General features: G+C 50.4%; 2 protein-coding genes and 5 non-coding genes across 8 annotated transcripts; all 7 read left to right on the top strand.

The window, feature by feature from the left end:
* The first annotated feature begins 219 nt into the window (after positions 1 to 219).
* On the top strand, positions 220 to 3,796 carry RPL13A (ribosomal protein L13a). Of its 2 annotated transcripts, none has more exons than XM_043899818.1 (8): positions 220 to 307; positions 1,694 to 1,766; positions 2,155 to 2,220; positions 2,422 to 2,523; positions 2,722 to 2,807; positions 2,987 to 3,046; positions 3,366 to 3,488; positions 3,681 to 3,796. In XM_043899818.1, exons 1-8 carry the CDS (start codon positions 293 to 295, stop codon positions 3,765 to 3,767), a joined length of 612 nt encoding a protein of 203 aa, XP_043755753.1. In that variant the 5' UTR covers positions 220 to 292; the 3' UTR covers positions 3,768 to 3,796. The 2 variants fall into 2 exon arrangements, with proteins under 2 accessions (XP_043755753.1, XP_043755754.1); XM_043899819.1 differs by lacking the exon at positions 220 to 307 and adding an exon at positions 419 to 442.
* On the top strand, positions 1,811 to 1,894 carry LOC122692952. The gene has a single exon (XR_006340763.1). It is a non-coding gene; the product is annotated as a small nucleolar RNA Z195/SNORD33/SNORD32 family (small nucleolar RNA).
* LOC122692951 lies at positions 2,563 to 2,647 on the top strand. The gene has a single exon (XR_006340762.1). It is a non-coding gene; the product is annotated as a small nucleolar RNA Z195/SNORD33/SNORD32 family (small nucleolar RNA).
* Positions 2,847 to 2,917, top strand: LOC122692953. Its single transcript, XR_006340764.1, has one exon. It is a non-coding gene; the product is annotated as a small nucleolar RNA SNORD34 (small nucleolar RNA).
* Positions 3,127 to 3,213, top strand: LOC122692963. Its single transcript, XR_006340770.1, has one exon. It is a non-coding gene; the product is annotated as a small nucleolar RNA SNORD35 (small nucleolar RNA).
* Positions 3,797 to 9,281: 5,485 nt separating the features above from the next.
* Positions 9,282 to 11,828, top strand: RPS11 (ribosomal protein S11). The gene is made up of 5 exons (XM_043899820.1): positions 9,282 to 9,544; positions 10,252 to 10,383; positions 10,700 to 10,775; positions 11,132 to 11,261; positions 11,653 to 11,828. The coding sequence occupies exons 1-5, from the start codon at positions 9,530 to 9,532 to the stop codon at positions 11,774 to 11,776; spliced, it is 477 nt and encodes a 158-aa protein (XP_043755755.1). The 5' UTR covers positions 9,282 to 9,529; the 3' UTR covers positions 11,777 to 11,828.
* On the top strand, positions 10,911 to 10,997 carry LOC122692961. The gene has a single exon (XR_006340769.1). It is a non-coding gene; the product is annotated as a small nucleolar RNA SNORD35 (small nucleolar RNA).
* Positions 11,829 to 18,973: the final 7,145 nt, after the last annotated feature.

The following is an 18,973-nucleotide window of genomic DNA, read 5'->3' on the forward strand; positions in this document are numbered from 1 at the left end:
CCCTCAAGAAGACTGCAGAAGAGGCTGGAGAGCTCCGCCCCCGTAGAGCCGCCTCCTACCCCACGTGATCTCGCCCGGCTCAGCCATGGCCGCTTAGGCTCGATGGGAACGATACTGATTGGACAGTCGGAAGATGACCCGCCTCCCGGTGGGGCATTTCTGCGCACGCGCCTGACACTCTGGCCAATGAGAAGACAGAAAGCGGCCGTGTTGCGTCACTTCTTCCGCCCCTGTTTCAAGGGATAAGAAACCCTGCGTCTAGGGTTCCTTCTTTCCCAGGCGGCTGCCGAAGATGGCGGAGGGGCAGGTACAGGCTCCGCGCGGGCCGGGGCGGCGTGGGGCCGGGTGGGGTCCAGGCCGGACCGGGGTTGGACCTCTTTTCTCTCGTAAGTGTGCTGTGGAACTTAAGGACGATAACTGAGCAAAGCAGAAAGCTTTCGGGGTAAGAGAAATCCAAAACGGGACTATAAGGCAGTTTTTGCGCTCTGGGTTGTCTAAGAATGCGGCATCGTTTTTTCCTCGAGGGGCAGTCATCGGGGCTTCCTACACAAGAAGAGTTATTTTAAAATTAGGCCTCATTTATTTAGATTTTGGCGGAATTGAACTGGTGTGTCCCCAGCAATGGGAAAGCATGCTGAAGGCGGCTACGCCACCTGGGGATGGTGAGAAGCCGGGAGTAGGCCAAAATGGAGGGTATTTCCGCCCTGCCCAGGCGCCGGTTGCTTCGGCCACGTGAAAGTGCAGCAGGGGGTAATTTGGCACGAAACCTTTGTTGTGGATTGGGAGATCTCTTGCATATGGGGCAGGCACAAATTGCTTTCTTTTGGGATTAGATGGATCTAATCTGCTGGTGTTAGAAACTGGACTGAATGAAATGTTCCAGATCCTTGAGACATTCTTAATTGCTTAATCAGCCAGAGACCCTCAAGGAATGCAGAAACTTACCACTGACTCTTCTCTGGCTCCTTGTGTAACGTGTTGCTGATAAAGGGAGGGAGTGGCTCTGGAAGGGGTGTACATGTGATGGGGTCTGTGGTTCAGGAAGGAAAATTAAGTTTGAAGCCAGGGAAGTGGTAGAGCTCCGAACATGGGTCCCTGCGTTCACATAATATACACTTGGTAAGAGCTGGGACTTCTGAAAAGAAGCCAAGGATTAGATTAGTATTTGAGCCGTTAAAGCTTGCCTGAGGATTCAGAGCTAGTCAATACCAGAGGAAGCTTGGGCTTTTGACTACCCTACCTAGCTTCACTGCCTCTGAACCTGTTTGCTTTGATACTCACACTAGAAAGCTACCTTTGAGATCAGAACAGAATCAGATTTTGTCCAGGTTCTACAGGTTGCATCCAGATTACTGGTTCTTTTAACTGGGTGATCAGTGTTGGTTCATATTGTAGCTCATTCTCTGACCATGGAACATAATCTGGAGATAAAGATGCCTGCCCTTGAAGCAGCTGAAATGTGAGGGGTTGGTTTATTTTGTATCTTACCTGCCCACTGAAATCCTGAGTCAGTCATTTGCTTTCTTGGCCATCTCTAAAGTGAGCCTTAAGTTCTAGTTTTGGGTCTGATATCTGGTTAGCAGGCATTCTGGGAGGTAAGTGAACTAATGCAGAAGAGTAATTGGTTGAGGTGGGCAGTCAAAGTTGTGGGTGCCTTTGAGCCCTTCTGAGCTCTTCAACCTGTCTCCAACAGGTCCTGGTGCTCGATGGCCGAGGCCATCTCCTGGGTCGCCTGGCGGCCATTGTGGCCAAGCAGGTGCTTCTGGGTAAGTCAGCTTGCTGCCCACAGCTCCTACCAGACATGAGCTCGGAGGTCAGTGATGAGCAAAAATCACCATCTTTCGTTTGAGTCTCACGACCGTGAGATCAACCCCATGCACCGCTCTGAGACCTGCCAGCATCCTTCCCTCCCGGGTTGGGGGCTCTGAATTCAAAACATGTTTTGTTGGAGTAACAAATTGAACTTGAGCATGAGACCGGCTCCACCAGTTAGCACTCTGTGACTTGGGGCAGGAGATTCTGGTGTCTCCTTGAGTGTTTGTGCACAGGGGCCAGTTTCAGGCAGGGAGGGGGTCTCCTTTCTGGACAGTAACTGGGCACCTGGCTTCCTTGACCTTTGCCCTCCTTGATTGTTCCATTTTCCATTCCCTCTAGGCCGGAAGGTTGTGGTCGTGCGCTGTGAGGGCATCAACATTTCTGGCAACTTCTACAGAAATAAGTGTGAGTTAGGGCCTGGGAGGAGGTCTGGGGAGGCTGGACCTGCATGGGGCTCAGGCTTCACAGACTTGGAAAGCAGACCCCCTAGTGGTGGGAGAGGCAAGTCCGAGTTCCTTAGCAGGCCCTCAGAAGTGGGGTCGTGGTGATGGAAGGATTACGGTCTGGCTGGGGACTCAGGCCTTACATGCTCTCCCTTCTTCCCAGTGAAGTACTTGGCCTTTCTCCGCAAGCGGATGAACACCAACCCGTCCCGGGGCCCCTACCACTTCCGAGCCCCCAGCCGCATCTTCTGGCGGACAGTGCGAGGTGAGCTGGGCCCAGGGACCGCAGGTGCTGAAGGGGCAGGTAGCCAGTGATGAAGACTTCTCCCACTCGTGTTCGAGTTTCCCAACCGTGAGATGACTCCACATGCACTACCATCTGAGGCCACCTGTCTGCCTGCCCGGGTGGGACAGCGGCTCCCCACGTGCCCCAGTGAGCAGGCCTGCTGTCCTCTGTCCACAGGCATGCTGCCCCACAAGACCAAGCGGGGCCAGGCTGCTCTGGAGCGCCTCAAGGTGTTCGATGGGATCCCACCGCCCTATGATAAGGTGAGCAAGACCCAGCTCCCTCGACAGCACCCACGTGGCTGGCGTCGGTGATGTTCTACAATTACCTACATTGTTTGATCCCTGTGAAAACAGCACCGGCTGAGACGCCTACCCCAGCCAGCATTCTTCCCTGTCTGTCCCTCACTCCAGGTCTCTAAGCCCCTCTCCTTCTCTAACAGAAAAAGCGAATGGTGGTTCCTGCTGCCCTCAAGGTTGTGCGTCTGAAGCCTACTCGGAAGGTGAGTCTCCAGATGTTGCTGAGTGTTACCCTTGGGATTCTGAGGTTTCCTAGGAGGGGTGCACTGAGGGCCCTAGAACTGGCAGATGATGGCTTTTTCTCACGATGGTCTGCGGATGCCACTGCGGGCAGTGCCGAGAACGCCAATGGCTCAGCTGATGCCAGCAGGAACAGGGAGCCCTGCCAGGGAGGGCGCAGCTGTGCCAGGGAGCATGGCTTCCCTGACAAGTTGGAAGTCTCTAGGACAGGATGCTCATCCCCTCGCCTAGTCACCCTGGCCTCCTTTTCTAACAGCTTCGTTTCTTCTCCCTCCCCTCTAGTTTGCCTACCTAGGGCGCCTGGCTCATGAGGTTGGCTGGAAGTACCAGGCAGTAACGGCCACCCTGGAGGAGAAGAGAAAGGAGAAAGCCAAGATCCACTACCGGAAAAAGAAGCAGCTCATGGTGAGGGTGGGCTTGTACTGGGGTGGGGCGGGGGGCACCACGTTCCCTGGAGCTGGTAACTCTTAATCTCTTTGTTAGGCCCTTGGAAGGCTCTGCCTAAGGCCCACTGTGGGATGGGAAGTGGGATTGGGTCCCTGGGATGAGGACAGTCCCAGGGAGCAGTCACTGATTACTGTCATTTTGGCCCCACAGAGGCTACGGAAGCAGGCCGAAAAGAACATTGAGAAGAAAATTGGCAAATTCACAGAGGTCCTCAAGACTCACGGATTTCTAGTCTGAGCCAAATAAAATTGACTGTTTATTCTTCATGCTTGGCCTGGCCTGCCCTTCCTCCATCACCACCCTAGGATGTGGGGGCCCCCAGGGGCTGCCATGCAGGTGCCACAGGCAGACGGGGTATAGCTGAGGGGCGTTAGTCAGTGTAGGCAGGTCCAGGGGCTGCGCAGGCATCGTTGGTCTGCAGCCTATTTGTTCGTGAGACTTTTAAGACATGAACAGTTGGAACAACCAGCCCAGTTGCAATATTGGCAGAACTGAGCTGACGACTTAATTGGAAGGGATTCGCATGACGTCAGGGAGTCTGCTCATGCTTCCCCTGTGGTCGGACACTATACTCTGCAGCTGTTAGGATGAGAATGCCCAAAAAGGGTCTCTGGAAGAGAAGTTTCAGCCAAGGGGTCACAGGCATCGCCCTCGTGTCTTCCCTATATTTTGTGATCCAAAACCAATAAATTATTTTGTTAAAGAAATGTGGCGTCTTTGCAGTGTGTGTCTGCTGTAGAGGCAGGCCCAGGGGAGCAAGGCTCTCGGCTGCCGGGAACTTGGAGGATCAGACTGGCTGTGCTGTTTCCACAGGTGGATCAGAAACTGCCTCATGGAGGAGTCGCCCTTGGTGTAGAGATTTTCCATGCCAAGGATTTTGAGATGCCTGTGGGTTTGTGGGTATTTATGGCCTGTAGAGCCTGGTGGTGCCCATTTTACATAGAATTGTCTCCCTAATTCAGCTGCAAAGTATGGAATTGGCCACTCTTCCTAAAACCAGTCCCTCACTGGGGCGTGTGGGCTTTTCCAGTCTGGACTATGCCAGACTGTAATGTAGAGATTGGTGGGGTATTAGAGAAAGTCAGAAGTTTTTTTGTTTGTTTTTTTTTTTTAAGATTAAAACTAGACCTCTTAGATCTGCCAGGATGAGTCCCTGAAAGGGTCAGGGTACCTAGCCCATGGTCACCTCTCAACACCCAGGGGGGCCCCCCACCCAGCCTTCCTGAGGAGGTTCTGTGTGCTCTGTGGTGTCAGCACCGATGACACGCAGAGGGGTCTGGCTTGACCAAGGTATATCCATCTGTACTGGGAGCAATGCTAGATACCCGCTGCCCTTGGAGACTGGTGGGCAGTATTTGGTGTGTGTTGGTTCACTGAGCAAGTAATAACTTCCACACTGTGCCATTCTATCCTGCTTAATGTACAAAATGTCCAAGACTGGCTCAAGTTTTCTCAGGATCATTTTGCAAATGGGTGGCGTCCCTGGCCCTCCTGGGGGCTCCTGTCTCCAGCAGAGCTGCCTCCAGAAGCAACTGGAAATCCTAGAGTTTACGTCTTATGACACTGTATGTTAAAGCAGCACAATAGGCTGCCCAAACCATTTAATTTTGGCTTAAAAATGTAGAACTTCAAACGACATGCACCATTGGGGCATCCGTGGTGGTCCAGTGGGTAAGACTGCTCCAAATGCAGAAGGCCTGTGGGTTCCATCCCTGGTCAAGGAACTAGATCCCACCTGCTGCAACTAAAGATTGAAACTTAAAACTCAGTAACAATGAACCAATCAACAAAAACTTAGGCCCAGAATTTGAAAATGGCTTTCACCAAACAAGATACACAAATGCTAACAAGCATGTGAAGAGTTGCTCATCATTCCCCATTAAAGAAGACAAATGAAATCTCCAGGCATAACCTGAATCATCCTGTGGGAGAAATACAGGGAATCAGAACCTCTGGGCCAACAGAAGGAATGTTCCCAAAGCGCCCTCCAACAGCACTCTAGTCCCAGATCAGCTTCAACCCCTGGGCTATAGCAATCTTGGGACACTCTGGTCCTTGGGCCAGACACAGGGGAATGGCTTGTTTTAACAGGCATTTCAGTGCTCACTGAAAGTGGAAGAAAGTGCAGTCGCTCAGTCGTGTCCAACTCTGCGACCCCATGGACTGTAGCCTACCAGGCTCCTCCCTCCATGGGATTCTTCTCCAGGCAAGAGTACTGGAGTGGGTTGCCATTTCCTTCTCCAGGGTATCTTCCCAACTCAGGGATCGAACCGGGGTCTCCCGCTTTAACCTCTGAGCCACCAGGGAAGCAGAGGGGGCAGTTCTGTACTCTTAATATTTGCATTTCTGTTGTGAAATGCTAGGAAATGTCTGAAATCTGGCAGAGATGGGGAAATACGCCCTCAAGTGATAACTAAAGTTGGCTGAAGTTTATTACTGAGCACCAAGATTGTTCACACCGCAGTTCAAAAAATTCAAGGTGGTGGTTTGTAACCAGCCTTAAAATAGTAATGAAATTAAAAAGAAATTTTAAAAAATCTGTGTATTATAGGAGGTAAAGGAGAGAGTTAAAACTTAAAAATCAGACAAGGAGACGAAGGCAGAGGAGGGTAAGACAGAGATGTGTGTTTGGTCACAATGCAAAAAGGATTTCCTACTGTTAGTTGTGATCAACACCTAGAAGCTAAGGACCTAAACATCCCCAAATTGCCCTCACCCCCTCAGAGTGAAGCAGTATTTCTTTTATTTGCTCTTCCCTTATCATCAAAATCTCACCAGCTGCTCTTAGCAATTTGCAAAGTATTGAGCATTTAAGACACCAGACAAGAAATCATACCTAATCTCACAACCTGGAGATGTAAACCACTAGGGCAATGTCATGTATTTCCTTCCAGGCTTTTTTCTATATTAACTTTCTTACACAGTTTAGCACATATTGTAGACAGCAACTCCAGGTTCCCCTTTTTTAAAAACTAAATATAAATCCTTTCCAAGTTATTCAAGAACTCTAGAACTTTTTTCTTCAAAAAATAAATTGTAAAAGAACTACAAGGTCATTGGGAGGAAGATATAGCAGGTTTTAAAACAAAAAGTCTCTCTTCCTTAATGCTATCCCAGAGGGACTGAAACAGTGATGATTAAAAATGAACCATTCATCACTTATATGTGAACTCTAAAATAGGACACAAGTGAACTTACCTATGAAACAGAAATAGATTTCATAGAACAGAGAACAAACCTGGGGTTGCCATGTTGGGGGGGAAGCGAGGGATAGATTGGGAGTTTGGGATTAGCAGATGCCAACTATTATACATAGAATGGATAAACAACTGTTTGGCACAGGGAACTATACTCAATATCCTGTGATAAACCATAATGGAAAATATGAAAAAGAAGGTGTGTGTATATATATATATATGTAAAATTGAATCACTTTGCTATATACCTGAAACACAGCAAATAAACTATAATTCAATTTTTTTAAAAATTGGGAAAAAGAGAATATTTTGTGACCCCTGTAGAAGTTTGTTAGGAGCATAGATTGTATATTCTAAATACAGTGCGTAAAAAAAATCTTTACTAGACTTGTAAGTGGGGAAAAAAAAACTCATATTTTCTTCTAGTATATAGCTTCTTTTCTTCGTGGCTTCATTTCTCAAACCTACCGAAATTTTATCCCTACACATCAGAAATTTACGTTGGCATAAAGTAGGAGGTAGGGATCCAACTTTATTTTCAGATGGTTTCACACTTGTCCTAACACAAAATTACTGAATAGTTTGTAGATTCCCCAGGGATTTTAACTGCACCTGTCATCATATGCTAAATTCTCAGAGTTGTATTTATTTTGGACTTCCTAGAAGGTATATTTTAAATATTTACATTAAAGAAGTTAACTTTTTACTTAAATGTGACATAATAGTTGCTCAAATATTTAAATATTTATATTGAAGAAACCAACTTTTATTTTTAAAAGAAATTGCATTTAACACACCCACACAAATATAATAATGTACCAGGATTTCTTTTTTTTTTTCAGGATTTCTTTTTAAATGATTAATTAAAAGGCAATTCAAAGCAGAATAAAACATACATTTAAATCATATATATTGATTATGAACTCAGTGCAACTTTGTACATTGAACTGGAACAGTCTAGCAAAAGCCTAAATCTGAGGTCTTTGGTGACTGTGATGCCTCAGCGAGAGCGCTGGGAAAATTCAGGCCATGACTTAATTAAGGAAGGAGGCATAAAACCCGTGCCAAAGTCAGGAGGTTGAATTCTCCCAACAACGCCCAAATCAGGGTGTTACAAGACACCGAGTTGTTGCCACCACTGGCCAGAAGGGGGCCCAGTGTGCAAAAAGTGCGAAGTGAATGTAAAAAGGACTCTGGTGTTCCTTCTTTAAAAGTTCAGTTAAGTTCATTCGCTCAGTCCTGTCCGACTCTTTGCGACCCCATGGGCTGCAGCATGCCAGGCCTCCCTGTCCATCACCAACTCCCAGAGTTTACTCAAAACTCGTCAGTGATGCCATCCAACCCTCTCATCCTCTGTCGTCCCCTTCTCCTCCCGCCTTCAACCTTTCCCAGCATCAGGGTCTTTTCAAATGAGACAGCTCTTCACATAAGGTGGCCAAAGTATTTAAGTTTCAGCTGCTTCTACATCAGTGCTTCAAATGAACACTCAGGACTGATCTCCTTTAGGATGGACTGGTTGGATCTCCTTGCAGTCCTAGGAACTCTTAATTAAGAGTCTTCTCCAACACCACAGTTCAAAAGCATCAATTCTTCGGCGCTTAGCTTTCTTTATAGTCCAACTCCCATTTCCATACATGACTGGAAAAACCATAGCTTTGAGAAGACGGACTTTTGTCAGCAAACTAATGTCTGCTTTTTACTAAGATGTCTAGGTTGGTCATAACTTTTCTTCCAAGGATCAAGCGTCTTTTAATTTTTTTAAAGGTAGGTGATTAAGAAGGCTGGAGACAGACTGCTCAGGTTAAATTCCCAAATTCCCAACTATGTCTCCGTTTCCGCATCTGCAAAATGGGAATAATAGAACCATCCTTAGTGTGTTAGCACAATTCTGCGCACATGGTAATTGCTATTAGATTTTTGCTTTTCAAAAATTTGTAAAATAATAAATTGAAAAAAATAATAATAAATTGATATTCAGATTTGGACCTGCACTGACCAACGCAATCGATAACTAGCTCCATATGGCTATTTAAATCGAATAAAATTAAAATTAAAAATTGAGGTCCACAGTCACACGCACCCCACTTACAGTGCCAGTGGCTACTGTGTTGGACAGCGCAGACAGAAAACATTTGCATCATACTGGGGAGTACTATTGGACAGCGCTGTTCAACAATTAGCAGAAGGCCTTTTATTTTTTTAATTGAACTAAAATTTTCAACGAAACCACTCTCTGGGGAAAACACGGCCCACAGAAGAAAACGACTCTCATTAAACTTGAGGAAGCTCATGGGTAGTGTCCGTCCCTCACAAAGATGGCGGCTTCGCAGCGCGTGCATGTTCCTGACACTTTCTGGTCTCCCGCCCCGCAAAAAGATGGCCGCCGCCACAACACGTTCCCACCCTGCACGGACACAGACACGAGGTCCCAAACCCCACGCGGTCTCACTCATCTCAGAAACATGGCCGCCTTCCGATAACTCTCGCGATATCGTAGGCTGGTTAAGATTGGCCACGCCTTCCCAACGTGACCTAGCATGCCGGCGCTCAATGATGGCGTAAGACTCTCGCGAGACAGTGGCCGCTTCCCGCCCCTCTGCCTTGAACATCATGGCAGCTTTCGTACTGTCTGCGAATCGCGTGCTTAGGTAGGACTGTTCGCCAATCAGAGTCTCGCCAAGGCACCGCCCCCAGACCGTGTTTGCCCCGCCCCTTCATCGTCACTTCCTCTCTAACCCTTGTGCAGTCGATAAGGAAACCCGGACGCCCCCCCGGCCTTCCTTTTTTCAGGCAGCCGGGAAGATGGCGGACATTCAGGTATGGGGTACGGGCCGATGCCGACACTTCGGGGTCTGGGCTTCACGGGCGCGTCCTGGAGAGCGGGACTCCGCCCTCCAGTTTGGGGGTTAATTTCCCAGGGGTTAATTCAGGCAGAGGGCCGTCGTCTTGGCGTTAATCTCGATTAGCGCCTCCTAAATGTTGGAGGCTCCGCATTTGGGGTATAATTTAAGGTTCAAGGATTTTGGAAGTTATCTTTTTAAAAATCAAGATTTACAGAGTACTTTTTTTTTTTTTGGAGGCCTTAGGCTGTAGGGTTAATCCTTTGAGAACTGACTTTTAAGGGCCACTCCAGGGAACCCGTCAGTTTGGTATTTAATTTTGGAGCCGCGTATGTTATTTAAGGAATGCATCTTGGTTGGATGTCTTTGTGTCTTGAGTAATTTTTGTTGAATAGTTTTGGTGTTTGAGGCATGGTTTTGTATCGCTGAGGCTTTAAGGGCTGAATGCTCCAGGTGGTGGGAGGTGTTTTAGACCAGGCTGATGTAACCCTGCGTTCAGGGTTGAGTCTGAATTAGAGGTGTATTTGGGTTAATGTCTTGGAAGATAATTCTGGGGCACTTGGCGTTCGTGGCCAGCGTTCAGGGAGTTCAATACCCGAGAAGATGGTATTGGGATTTTGTGAAGCTTACCAGGCCAGGTTGATGCCTGCTCGGGTCTTACCAGCTTCCTCCTCATCCCCATAGACAGAACGTGCGTACCAAAAGCAACCGACCATCTTTCAAAATAAGAAGAGGGTCCTGCTTGGAGAAACTGGCAAAGAAAAGCTCCCTCGATACTACAAGAACATTGGTCTGGGCTTTAAGACTCCAAAGGAGGTAAGGGCACCCTCAGAAGAGAGGAGGAGACCCCTGTGTCCCCGCACATGTGCCCCAACTGAGTTAACCTATCCACATCCCATTGGCTGCTGCTGGGAACTGTAGTTTGTGTGTTTAGAGAGGCCACGCCCCTTGTTCTTTTCAGGAACTGTCTTCAGGGCTCTTAACTCTCCTTAAAACCGACTCAATGGACATGGGTTTGGGTGGACTCCGGGAGTTGGTGATAGACAGGGAGGCTTGGCTTGCTGCGGTTCATGGGGTCACAAAGAGTCAGACACGACTGAGCAACTGAACTTAACCCTCCTTATCCCTTCAGGCCATCGAGGGCACCTACATTGACAAGAAATGCCCTTTTACTGGTAACGTCTCCATTCGAGGGCGGATCCTGTCTGGTGAGTGAGGACCTCCGGGGGCTTGGGTTCAGATTCCTGGGTCTGAGGGAAGAAGGGCTGGGGACACTGAGGCTCCAGGGTCCTGGGTTGGGGAAGGGGTTGGCAGACTCCTGGTGACCCCGGGGGGACACTTTTGGCAAATGATGTCTATTTCACGATGGTCTTCAGACGCCCACCCTGGGCAGTGCTGAGAAGGCCACTTGGCACAGCTGATGCTGGAAGCAGGGCTTCCTGGGAACCCTAGTCAGCGGCCCCCTGCTTCCCAGACGCCCTGGGCTGCCCATGGCTCCCTTCTCTGTGGGGCCTGACCAGGAACTGCACGCCGCCCCCCCCCCCCCCCCCCGCCCCCGCCCCAGGCGTGGTGACCAAAATGAAGATGCAGAGGACCATCGTCATCCGCCGAGACTACCTTCACTACATCCGAAAGTACAACCGCTTCGAGAAGCGCCACAAGAACATGTCCGTGCACCTCTCTCCCTGCTTCAGGTGAGCCGGGTGGGCTGCCCTCCTGGGCAGAGAGGAGGAGGTGGGCTGCACAGGAGTGAGTGACCAGACCTGGCTGCCATGTGGAGGTCATCAGCTGTGGGGCGGGTTGTAAAGGGGTCCTGTACCACCGTCTGTGAGCCTCCAGTGTCCTGCAAAACGGACATGACAGATGGAGGTCTTCTGTCCCTGGAAGAGTTGGACCATCCTCTGTGTGGCCTGGGTCCTTACACATAGTTTGTGCTCAGTAATTAACTGGGGGCAGGTGAAACTGGAAATAGGAGCTTGGTTTGGAGGAGCCAAAGTTGAGAGGCTCTGCCTAGAGACAGGAAGATGCCTTTAGGGCCTGCTGAGAGCAGAGCTTCCCCTAACCCAGCCCTGCTCCCCTCCACAGGGACGTCCAGATCGGTGACATCGTCACGGTGGGCGAGTGCCGGCCCCTGAGCAAGACCGTGCGCTTCAACGTCCTCAAGGTCACCAAGGCTGCCGGCACCAAGAAGCAGTTCCAGAAGTTCTGAGACTGGACCTCTGCCCGCTGCCCCAAACACAATAAAGATATTTTCCCCGTCACTGACAGGCTCTGGCTGTCTGTGCCCCTACAAGAGGGAGGGGTCGTCCCCAGGAATTAAGTGGGGTTGTGGAAGGTGGGATTCATCTTCATCTTCTGGGGGCATAAAGATGGGGACCACATCCTGCCTCCTGCCCCCACGTCTGGGTGAAGACAACCTGTATCAAGATGCCGCCCTCCTCTGGTGTTTTGGTCTTTGTTACCTTTTGGTGTTGCGCACATCAGGCCTTTCTACCTGGTGTTGAGCTCCCCCCGCAAGTCTCTGGGGAGGAAGTGAGTGAGGGTGGAGGTTCCTGGGTTCTCTAGACTTTGAGCCTTTTCTGGTCTCTGAGGGGAGGGGGAGGAAGAAATATCCGCCCTCTTGGCCTTGCTGGGTGTCAGCGTCGGTGGGTTGGGTGGGCTTGGGTTCAAAGCTGCCTGTTTCGGAGTTGAGGGTCTTGACCTCAACCTGGGATTGTCTTCTGATGGGAAAGCAAGGCACCTACTTTGCCCCTGCATGTCCCGCCATCCCCTCCTAAGTGAGCACCATGCCCGTTTGCAGATGAGCACACTTATTTGAGGGGACAAGTTCTCTACCTGGGGTCCCAGGAAGCAGCTGAGCTGCAGGCATCAGATGATGGTGACTTCCTTTGCCAGAAAATCCTAGTAAGGAAAATGGCCTTGAGGGCAAGTTGCATAGCAAGGCCAGCCAGCAGTGAGGGGGTCACAGGCGGCTGCATGGATAGGACGTCCTTCAAGGTGGGGCAGACCACATGGAGTGGCTTTGGGTGAGGAGAGAAACTGGAGATGGGGGAAAAATGAGGGCAAGGCAAATGAAGGGGAAGAGATTTCTGGCAGAGCCAGACTGGGCTACCTTGGGTGTCAGGGTGGAAACTCAGGAGATGTGGAGAGCTTAACAGTTGGTATTAGCAGGGAAGGTTTTCTGCTAGAGACAAATGGGGAAAGGAAGAGGGACCTTTGAGTGCCAGACACAGAGATAAGAGATTTGAGACACCCCTGAGCCCACCGTCTGGACACCAGTCAGAGATGCAGAACCACGTACAGAGAACCATGGAGCAGGGGAGGCAGGAGGGTGGCAGGTGCAAAGGCCAAGGAGAGGGAGACAGCGGAGACCCTCACCTGAGCCACAGCTGGCCAGAGATGGAGGCTGAGGCTTAGGGGAGGCGCTGGAGTTACCCCGCTAACTTCACCCCGGAGGCCTGGTGCTGCTGGGATTCCCCAGGTCCCTGCCTCCCCGTACCTGTACCAGGGATGAGACACACACTGGTACAAGGGTTGGGAGACAGGGCCGAGAGGAGAGAGGAGCCGCCGCCGCCGCCGCCGCCGCCGCTGCTGCCTCCGGGGACTTGGCGTCTGGACCGGCCCGGGGGCTCCTTTTTACCCAGGCCCGGTGAGGGCGGGGGTTCCTGCCAGAGGAAGTGGGGCCGCATCAAAGAGGGCAGGAAGGGGCAGGGACGGGTCAGAAGGGGGCACGCCCCGAGGTTCAGCCTGCGAGCCCGCCCCACCTGGTGCTGGAGGGTGGGAGACCCCGTGGAGGGGCACCGGGACCCAGAGAGCAGGGGACAGAGGTGGGGGACAGGGAAAGGCAGATCCGGAGAGACAGGACGGGGAACAGAGACCCCGAGGGGGACCTGAGGCCGCTCCAGGAGCCCCCACCCGCAGGTGTTTCCGTTTGGGGTGGGGCCACCGTGTTTACAACAACAACAGGCCTGCTCCCCAGTTTCCTCCCAGCAGTGGGTTGCTGGGCGTCTCCTTGGCACCCCATTGTCAGGCTACCTAGTGTCGGGTGCAGCCCTGACCTGGTGGGGACCCCCTGATGGTCAGCGCACAAAACCCTTGGAGAAAGACCCCAGGGCCGTGTCAATTCAATGTTCCGATGACCTGGACGAGGACATTACCTGCAGTTCTCTTGTTTGTTTTGGCTGCTCTGGGTCTTCCTTGTGGCGCACCGGCTCCACAGCCCGTTGCAGCGTGCAGCCTTTTTCTAGCTGCGATGCAAGGGCCATAGAGTGGGTGGGCTCAGTAGTTGCCTCAGTAGCAGCATGTGGGATCTTAGTTCACCGTCCAGGGCTCAAAACCGCGTCCCCTGCATTGAAAGGCGGATTCTTAACCACTGGACTGAGGCAGGAGGTAGAGGGGCTCCAGGTTAGACATTAGAGCTGGCCTCCTGTTTGCATTTCATGGAGCACAAAGATGTGGGCTTCAGGCTGGATCCTTGACAACTGCTAGCATTTCCTGAGACGAGATAAATGAGCTCCAGTTGAGGAATTTACAATCAGCCTCCCGTTTGCTCTGCAAAATGGAAGTAACCACAGAAACAGGGTAAATAGCCAGTGTTTGTCTCTTGTAAACACTTTAAGGTAATAGTCAGGGCAGGGACAAAGAGGGGCAAAGCCCTGTTTGAATGAAGGATTATGCGATCTTCACTCCCCCTCTTTTGGGACAAGGGAGCCCCTACACATGTGCAAAAAGGCTCCTTGGAGACCAAAAGTCAGGGGATAACGCCAGGCCAAAATGATTCTTGCTCCTCCCAGAAGCCTTGACTTTGAGGGGACAGAGATCCATCTTGCCTGAGCGGTGCGTGCACACCCAGGGTAAGGGTCCCAGAGTAGGGCAGGTGTGGAAAAAGAAACCAGATGATGGGCTAAAGGTAAACCAGACCTGGAAGAACTGACCTGTATAAACGACTTAACCGCCTCCTCCTCACTGCGGGGGACGCCACACCCTTTGTGTCTGGGTGTGCGTCTCTGCCTTGCTTCTATCTTAACAGAGCAAAACCATTTCTCTGTGCTCTCCCCACACTTGTTGTTGTGCTCTGTCTCTAACAATAAACTTTGTACCTGCCTTCACAGTTTTTGCCTCCGTGATAAAGGCATTTTTCACCGGGGGCAAAGAGCCAGGGGAAAATAGCTTCTAGCCTCTAGTCCTTGCTGGTCTGGTTGCTAGGATTCCAGGCTACCCCGGTTTAATTCTTGGGCAGGGAATTAAATCTCGCTTCAAGCCACTGCTCACTGCTGCCTCAACCAGATCAGGACCACCAGGAGGGTCCCCACCTGCCCTTCTTAGAGCCCCGTGACAGCTAGAGACTCCTGGGCACAGATCACAGCCTCAGAGCTTGCCCTCTGCCTGCCTGCTCCTCCCACCCTCCCTGCACCCCAGACTCGCTCCCTCCTCTGAGCTTTTGCACTGGCTGTGCCCTCTGCCCAGAGCCTCTAACCCCAGGCTTCCAGCTGCTGCTTCCCTCACCCCTTCACCTCTAGTTCTCACCAACCTCTTTCCATTTGGCAGAACCTCCAGCCCTCCCAGCCCCCCCTCCCTGCCTGAATGTCCCACATAGACAGGAAAGCCTGCTCATGGCATATTTGTATATTTGTTGCACAGATCCTGTATGACCTGGCACACTTATTTGCTAACCTGTTAACTTCTGGAATACAAACTCCAAGAAGGAGGGGGAAATCTCTGCAACCCCAGCACCTGGAACAAACTGTGAGTGCGCCGCACACGTTTAGCTGAGTGTATGAATCCTTTTAAGGGTAAATCCCAAATAAATTAATTTTTTAAAAGTTAAACCCCCACATTCTCACAGGCTAGGCTTGACCCCTAGCGTTACCCCAAAACCATCTCTTGGTGGGTGTCAAGCCGAAAGACCCAACTGAGCCAAAGGTCAGGAGAAGGAAGGTTTGTTAGAACTCGCCACAAGTAAGGGGAACACCAGGGACCTTCCCCAAAGGACTGTCTCGCCAGCAGCAAAATTGGGGAAGTTTTAAGCTAAGGGAGCAAGCAACAAGCACATTCATGGCAGGGTGGAGCAGAGGAGAAATCAGCACAGAATTGGGGCAAAGGTCGCCCGAGCCCTAACTGTAGTTATTGAAGTCTGGAGGGGCAATATCATTCTATCCTTCACCTGGGTGGTGCCTTAGTTATTGCAGAACTCAAAAATTGTATCAGATGGTTCTGTATATCCTTTGAGGAGGAATTAGGACTCTGTTTTATTGTTTCTTGACAGCTTTTCCTTTTTTCTGTATGCCCTCTCTTCCAGTAAAGAATCTGTCTGCAGGAGACCAAGGTTTGATTCCTGGGTTGGGAAGATCCCCTGGAAAAGTGAATGGCTACCCACTCCAGTATTCTTGCCTGGAGAATTCCAGGGACAGAGGAGCTTGTCACAAAGAGTCAGACATGACTGAGCGTCTCACACTTTCACACTTTACTTCCCTGAAGATCACGGATTACTGAGACCTATTCAAGGGCAAGCACTGGGGCCAGGCTTAGATCACAAGATGGCTTAGGCCAAAATGGCTTGTCTTACATCAAGAAAGTCATTCCTGGTTCTTTTTCTTCAGGGACCCCTTAACCTATCCACTTACACTAGGTCTCAAGGCACAGAGTAACGGGAAGCAGTGAACATGCACAGAAACCTCCCAATGTTAGCATGAAGACTATAGGCTCTGTTGCCTAGCCCTACCCTCATTAGCTGTGTGACCTTGGGCATGATTCTCTGGGAACCACAGGGCTTCAGTTTCCTAATCTGTAAAATCTTGCCTCCCTGCCCCTTCGGGAACATGAAATAGACTCACCTGTGTTACTGGGGGTAGAACTAGTTCTAGTAAGTGATACTTCTCAAGGAAGTGATTGTGTCACATTCCTGAGCCTATTGTTAGTGCAAAGTCTAGTGAGACCTTGGTGAAGCTGTCACGGAGTCACCTTGGCTGGCCTGAGGACAAGTCTTTGGCAGGGGACTTCCCTGGTGGTCCAGTGGCTAAGACTGCGATTCCAATGCAGGGGGCCCAGGTTTGATCCCTGGTCAGGGAACTAGATCCCACATGCCACAATGAAAGATCCTGTATGCCGCAACTAAGATCTGGTGCAGCCAAACAAATTTAAAAAATAAAAAGTCTTTGGCAGAAGGCCCTAGAAGTATCAATGGTTATGGAATCCTGGATCTACTACAGCAAATCCTGCTGGTTTGTCATGGGATCTTGAGACTATTTTAGCATGCTTCTGGAATATTCTGTCGCATGCCTCTTATAGGTGTCCCCAGTGGTCATTTCCCAGGGAAATTAGCTCCAAGCATGTTTCAAAGCAGGGTCCCAGGTTATGATGACAGCAGGCGTCAGGCCTGTTACATGAAAACAGGGCAGATATGGGTTGTATCATAATGTTTCGCAGCCTCGCATCTATCAGAACAGGCCACAGGAATATTCTGTTATAGCCAGACTGATGAGCATCGTTGCAGCCCCTTGTATTATAGCATGACCTATAATAGATTATAGTGGGAATTCAGGGTCTTGTAACAGGCTTTTTTTTTAAAATTTTCCCTGTGGTCACAGCACATGGTATGTGGGATCTTAGTTCCCCCACCAGGGATGAAACCTGCGTCCCTTGCTTTGGAAGCGCGGAGTCTTAACCACTGGACCACCAGGTACGTCTGATGTAACTGGTGGTTGCAGTACCTGGGTTATATGAGAGCCAGCACGTGCGTATTATGTGTGGAGCAGGCACCTGGATTCATTTAACTAGCCCTAGGGCTGCAAGTGGAATCTAGGAACATGGAATTGGAGCGGCTTCAGATGTGTGAGCAGCCTTGCTGCCGTATGTTAGCACTTCCCTGAGTTTTCCATGATTGGAAAGCCCTGGAGTTTCACATTATAGTAGGTCCCAGCTCTGTGGCATTTAACAGAGACCCACGGATTGTTCCAGGGGTGCGTATAGATTCTGCTAGAACATTCTAGAAAAGTTTTAGGGACCTATTAAACCAGCCCTGAGTCTTTCACTATTGGCTTCCTTCTTTCTGCTGATGCTTCCTGTGCTGGCCCCTGGGGATGCAAGAGTGAGCGAGACAGAGCCAGGGTCTGCCTACAATCTAGTGCAACCGTGGGGACATTCACTGCCTCCTGAGTGGGGGGGAGGCGGTGTGGGGAACAGGTTACTACTGCGCTTTACTATGTGCCCCGTGCCAAACCTTTGATTCATTGAAGCCTCTCTACCGAAGGAGGTACAATTATTATTCCACTTCCCAGATAAACTGAGGCTCAGAGAAGCCCTCCTGAAAGAGAGCAGTTTGGTTTCTAACTCTGGTGTGATTGCATCCTGGGGTCAGGAGGGGGCGCTACAGTGCCGGGGAGAGAGGAGGGGCAGATGTTAAGGTGGTGATTCAAGAAGACAGCTCAGAACTGCCAGGGGCTAGGTCCCCAGACACCAAGGGCGGCATCACGAGTGAGCTCCCTGTGCTGTTGTTCCAAAGGGACCTTGGTTCGTTTTGAAGTTGGAACTAAGCGCCCATATTTTCATTTACCAATGGGCTCTGCACATTTCATAACTGTCCTGCTGCTTTCTATTACTTTCTCATGGGCCCCTGGTGATGTGATAGTAGGACCGCACGGAATCTAAAAGGTATAGGCAAAGGGATGTCCCTGCTGGTCCAGTGGTTAGGACTAGTTGCTTTCAGTGCTGGGGCCCAGGGTTCAATCACTGATCAGGGAAACTAAGATCCTGCAAGCTGCATGGCACACCCTGCAAACCCCACCCCACCCCCCAAAAAAACCATGCATGAGCAGGGATCACTAGAGCATAGGACCCTGGGGATAAGATATGAGACAGCCAGCAGATGCTGTATATGGTCCCTGAAGACACAGCAGTTTCCAGGACACTTAGCAGCGATTCCCAGTGGGCATTAAGGGACCTCGAGAGCTTTTTCTTTTGTAGCAGGAAGGAGGAATATTATGAGGAATGTTCAGGTCGGACCTCTGAGAGGCCTCGTGGCTAAACCCCGAGATCATTCTGACGGGAGGAAAGGAAGATCCGAACGGGGACACAAAAGCGGAGTCAAGGGAGGGCACCCTCCATGCCCGTGACCACGCTAGGCTGGATAGTGTTCCCCCAAAGCTGCCTATGTCCTAGAGCTCCAAAACCTGTGACTACATGACCTTGTTTAATAAAGGGAACTTCGAAGATGTGATTAAATTCAGGGTCTTGTGATGGGGAGATGATCTTGGATTATCTAGGTGGGACCAGTGTCATCACAAGGGTCCTTAGAAGAGGGAGGGTCAGCAAGTTCCTGAGAAATGCAGAAGTTTCTTGCCTGGTCTTCCAGCAATGTAGGAGACGGCAACAGGAGCCATGGGTTCGATCCCTGGGTCGGGAAGATCCC

Source organism: Cervus elaphus, chromosome 4 (assembly GCF_910594005.1).
Source record: "Cervus elaphus chromosome 4, mCerEla1.1, whole genome shotgun sequence".
In the NCBI taxonomy this organism is placed as follows: Eukaryota; Metazoa; Chordata; class Mammalia; order Artiodactyla; family Cervidae; genus Cervus; species Cervus elaphus.

Bases quoted from the DNA above. Each gene is read 5' to 3' on its own strand.
- RPL13A (XM_043899818.1), top strand. The intron at 1,767-2,154 runs GTAAGTCAGCTT...CATTCCCTCTAG, and splicing joins GGCCAAGCAGGTGCTTCTGG to GCCGGAAGGTTGTGGTCGTG. The intron at 2,221-2,421 runs GTGAGTTAGGGC...CCTTCTTCCCAG, and splicing joins CAACTTCTACAGAAATAAGT to TGAAGTACTTGGCCTTTCTC.
- RPS11 (XM_043899820.1), top strand. The intron at 10,384-10,699 runs GTAAGGGCACCC...TTATCCCTTCAG, and splicing joins GCTTTAAGACTCCAAAGGAG to GCCATCGAGGGCACCTACAT. The intron at 10,776-11,131 runs GTGAGTGAGGAC...CCCCCGCCCCAG, and splicing joins TCGAGGGCGGATCCTGTCTG to GCGTGGTGACCAAAATGAAG.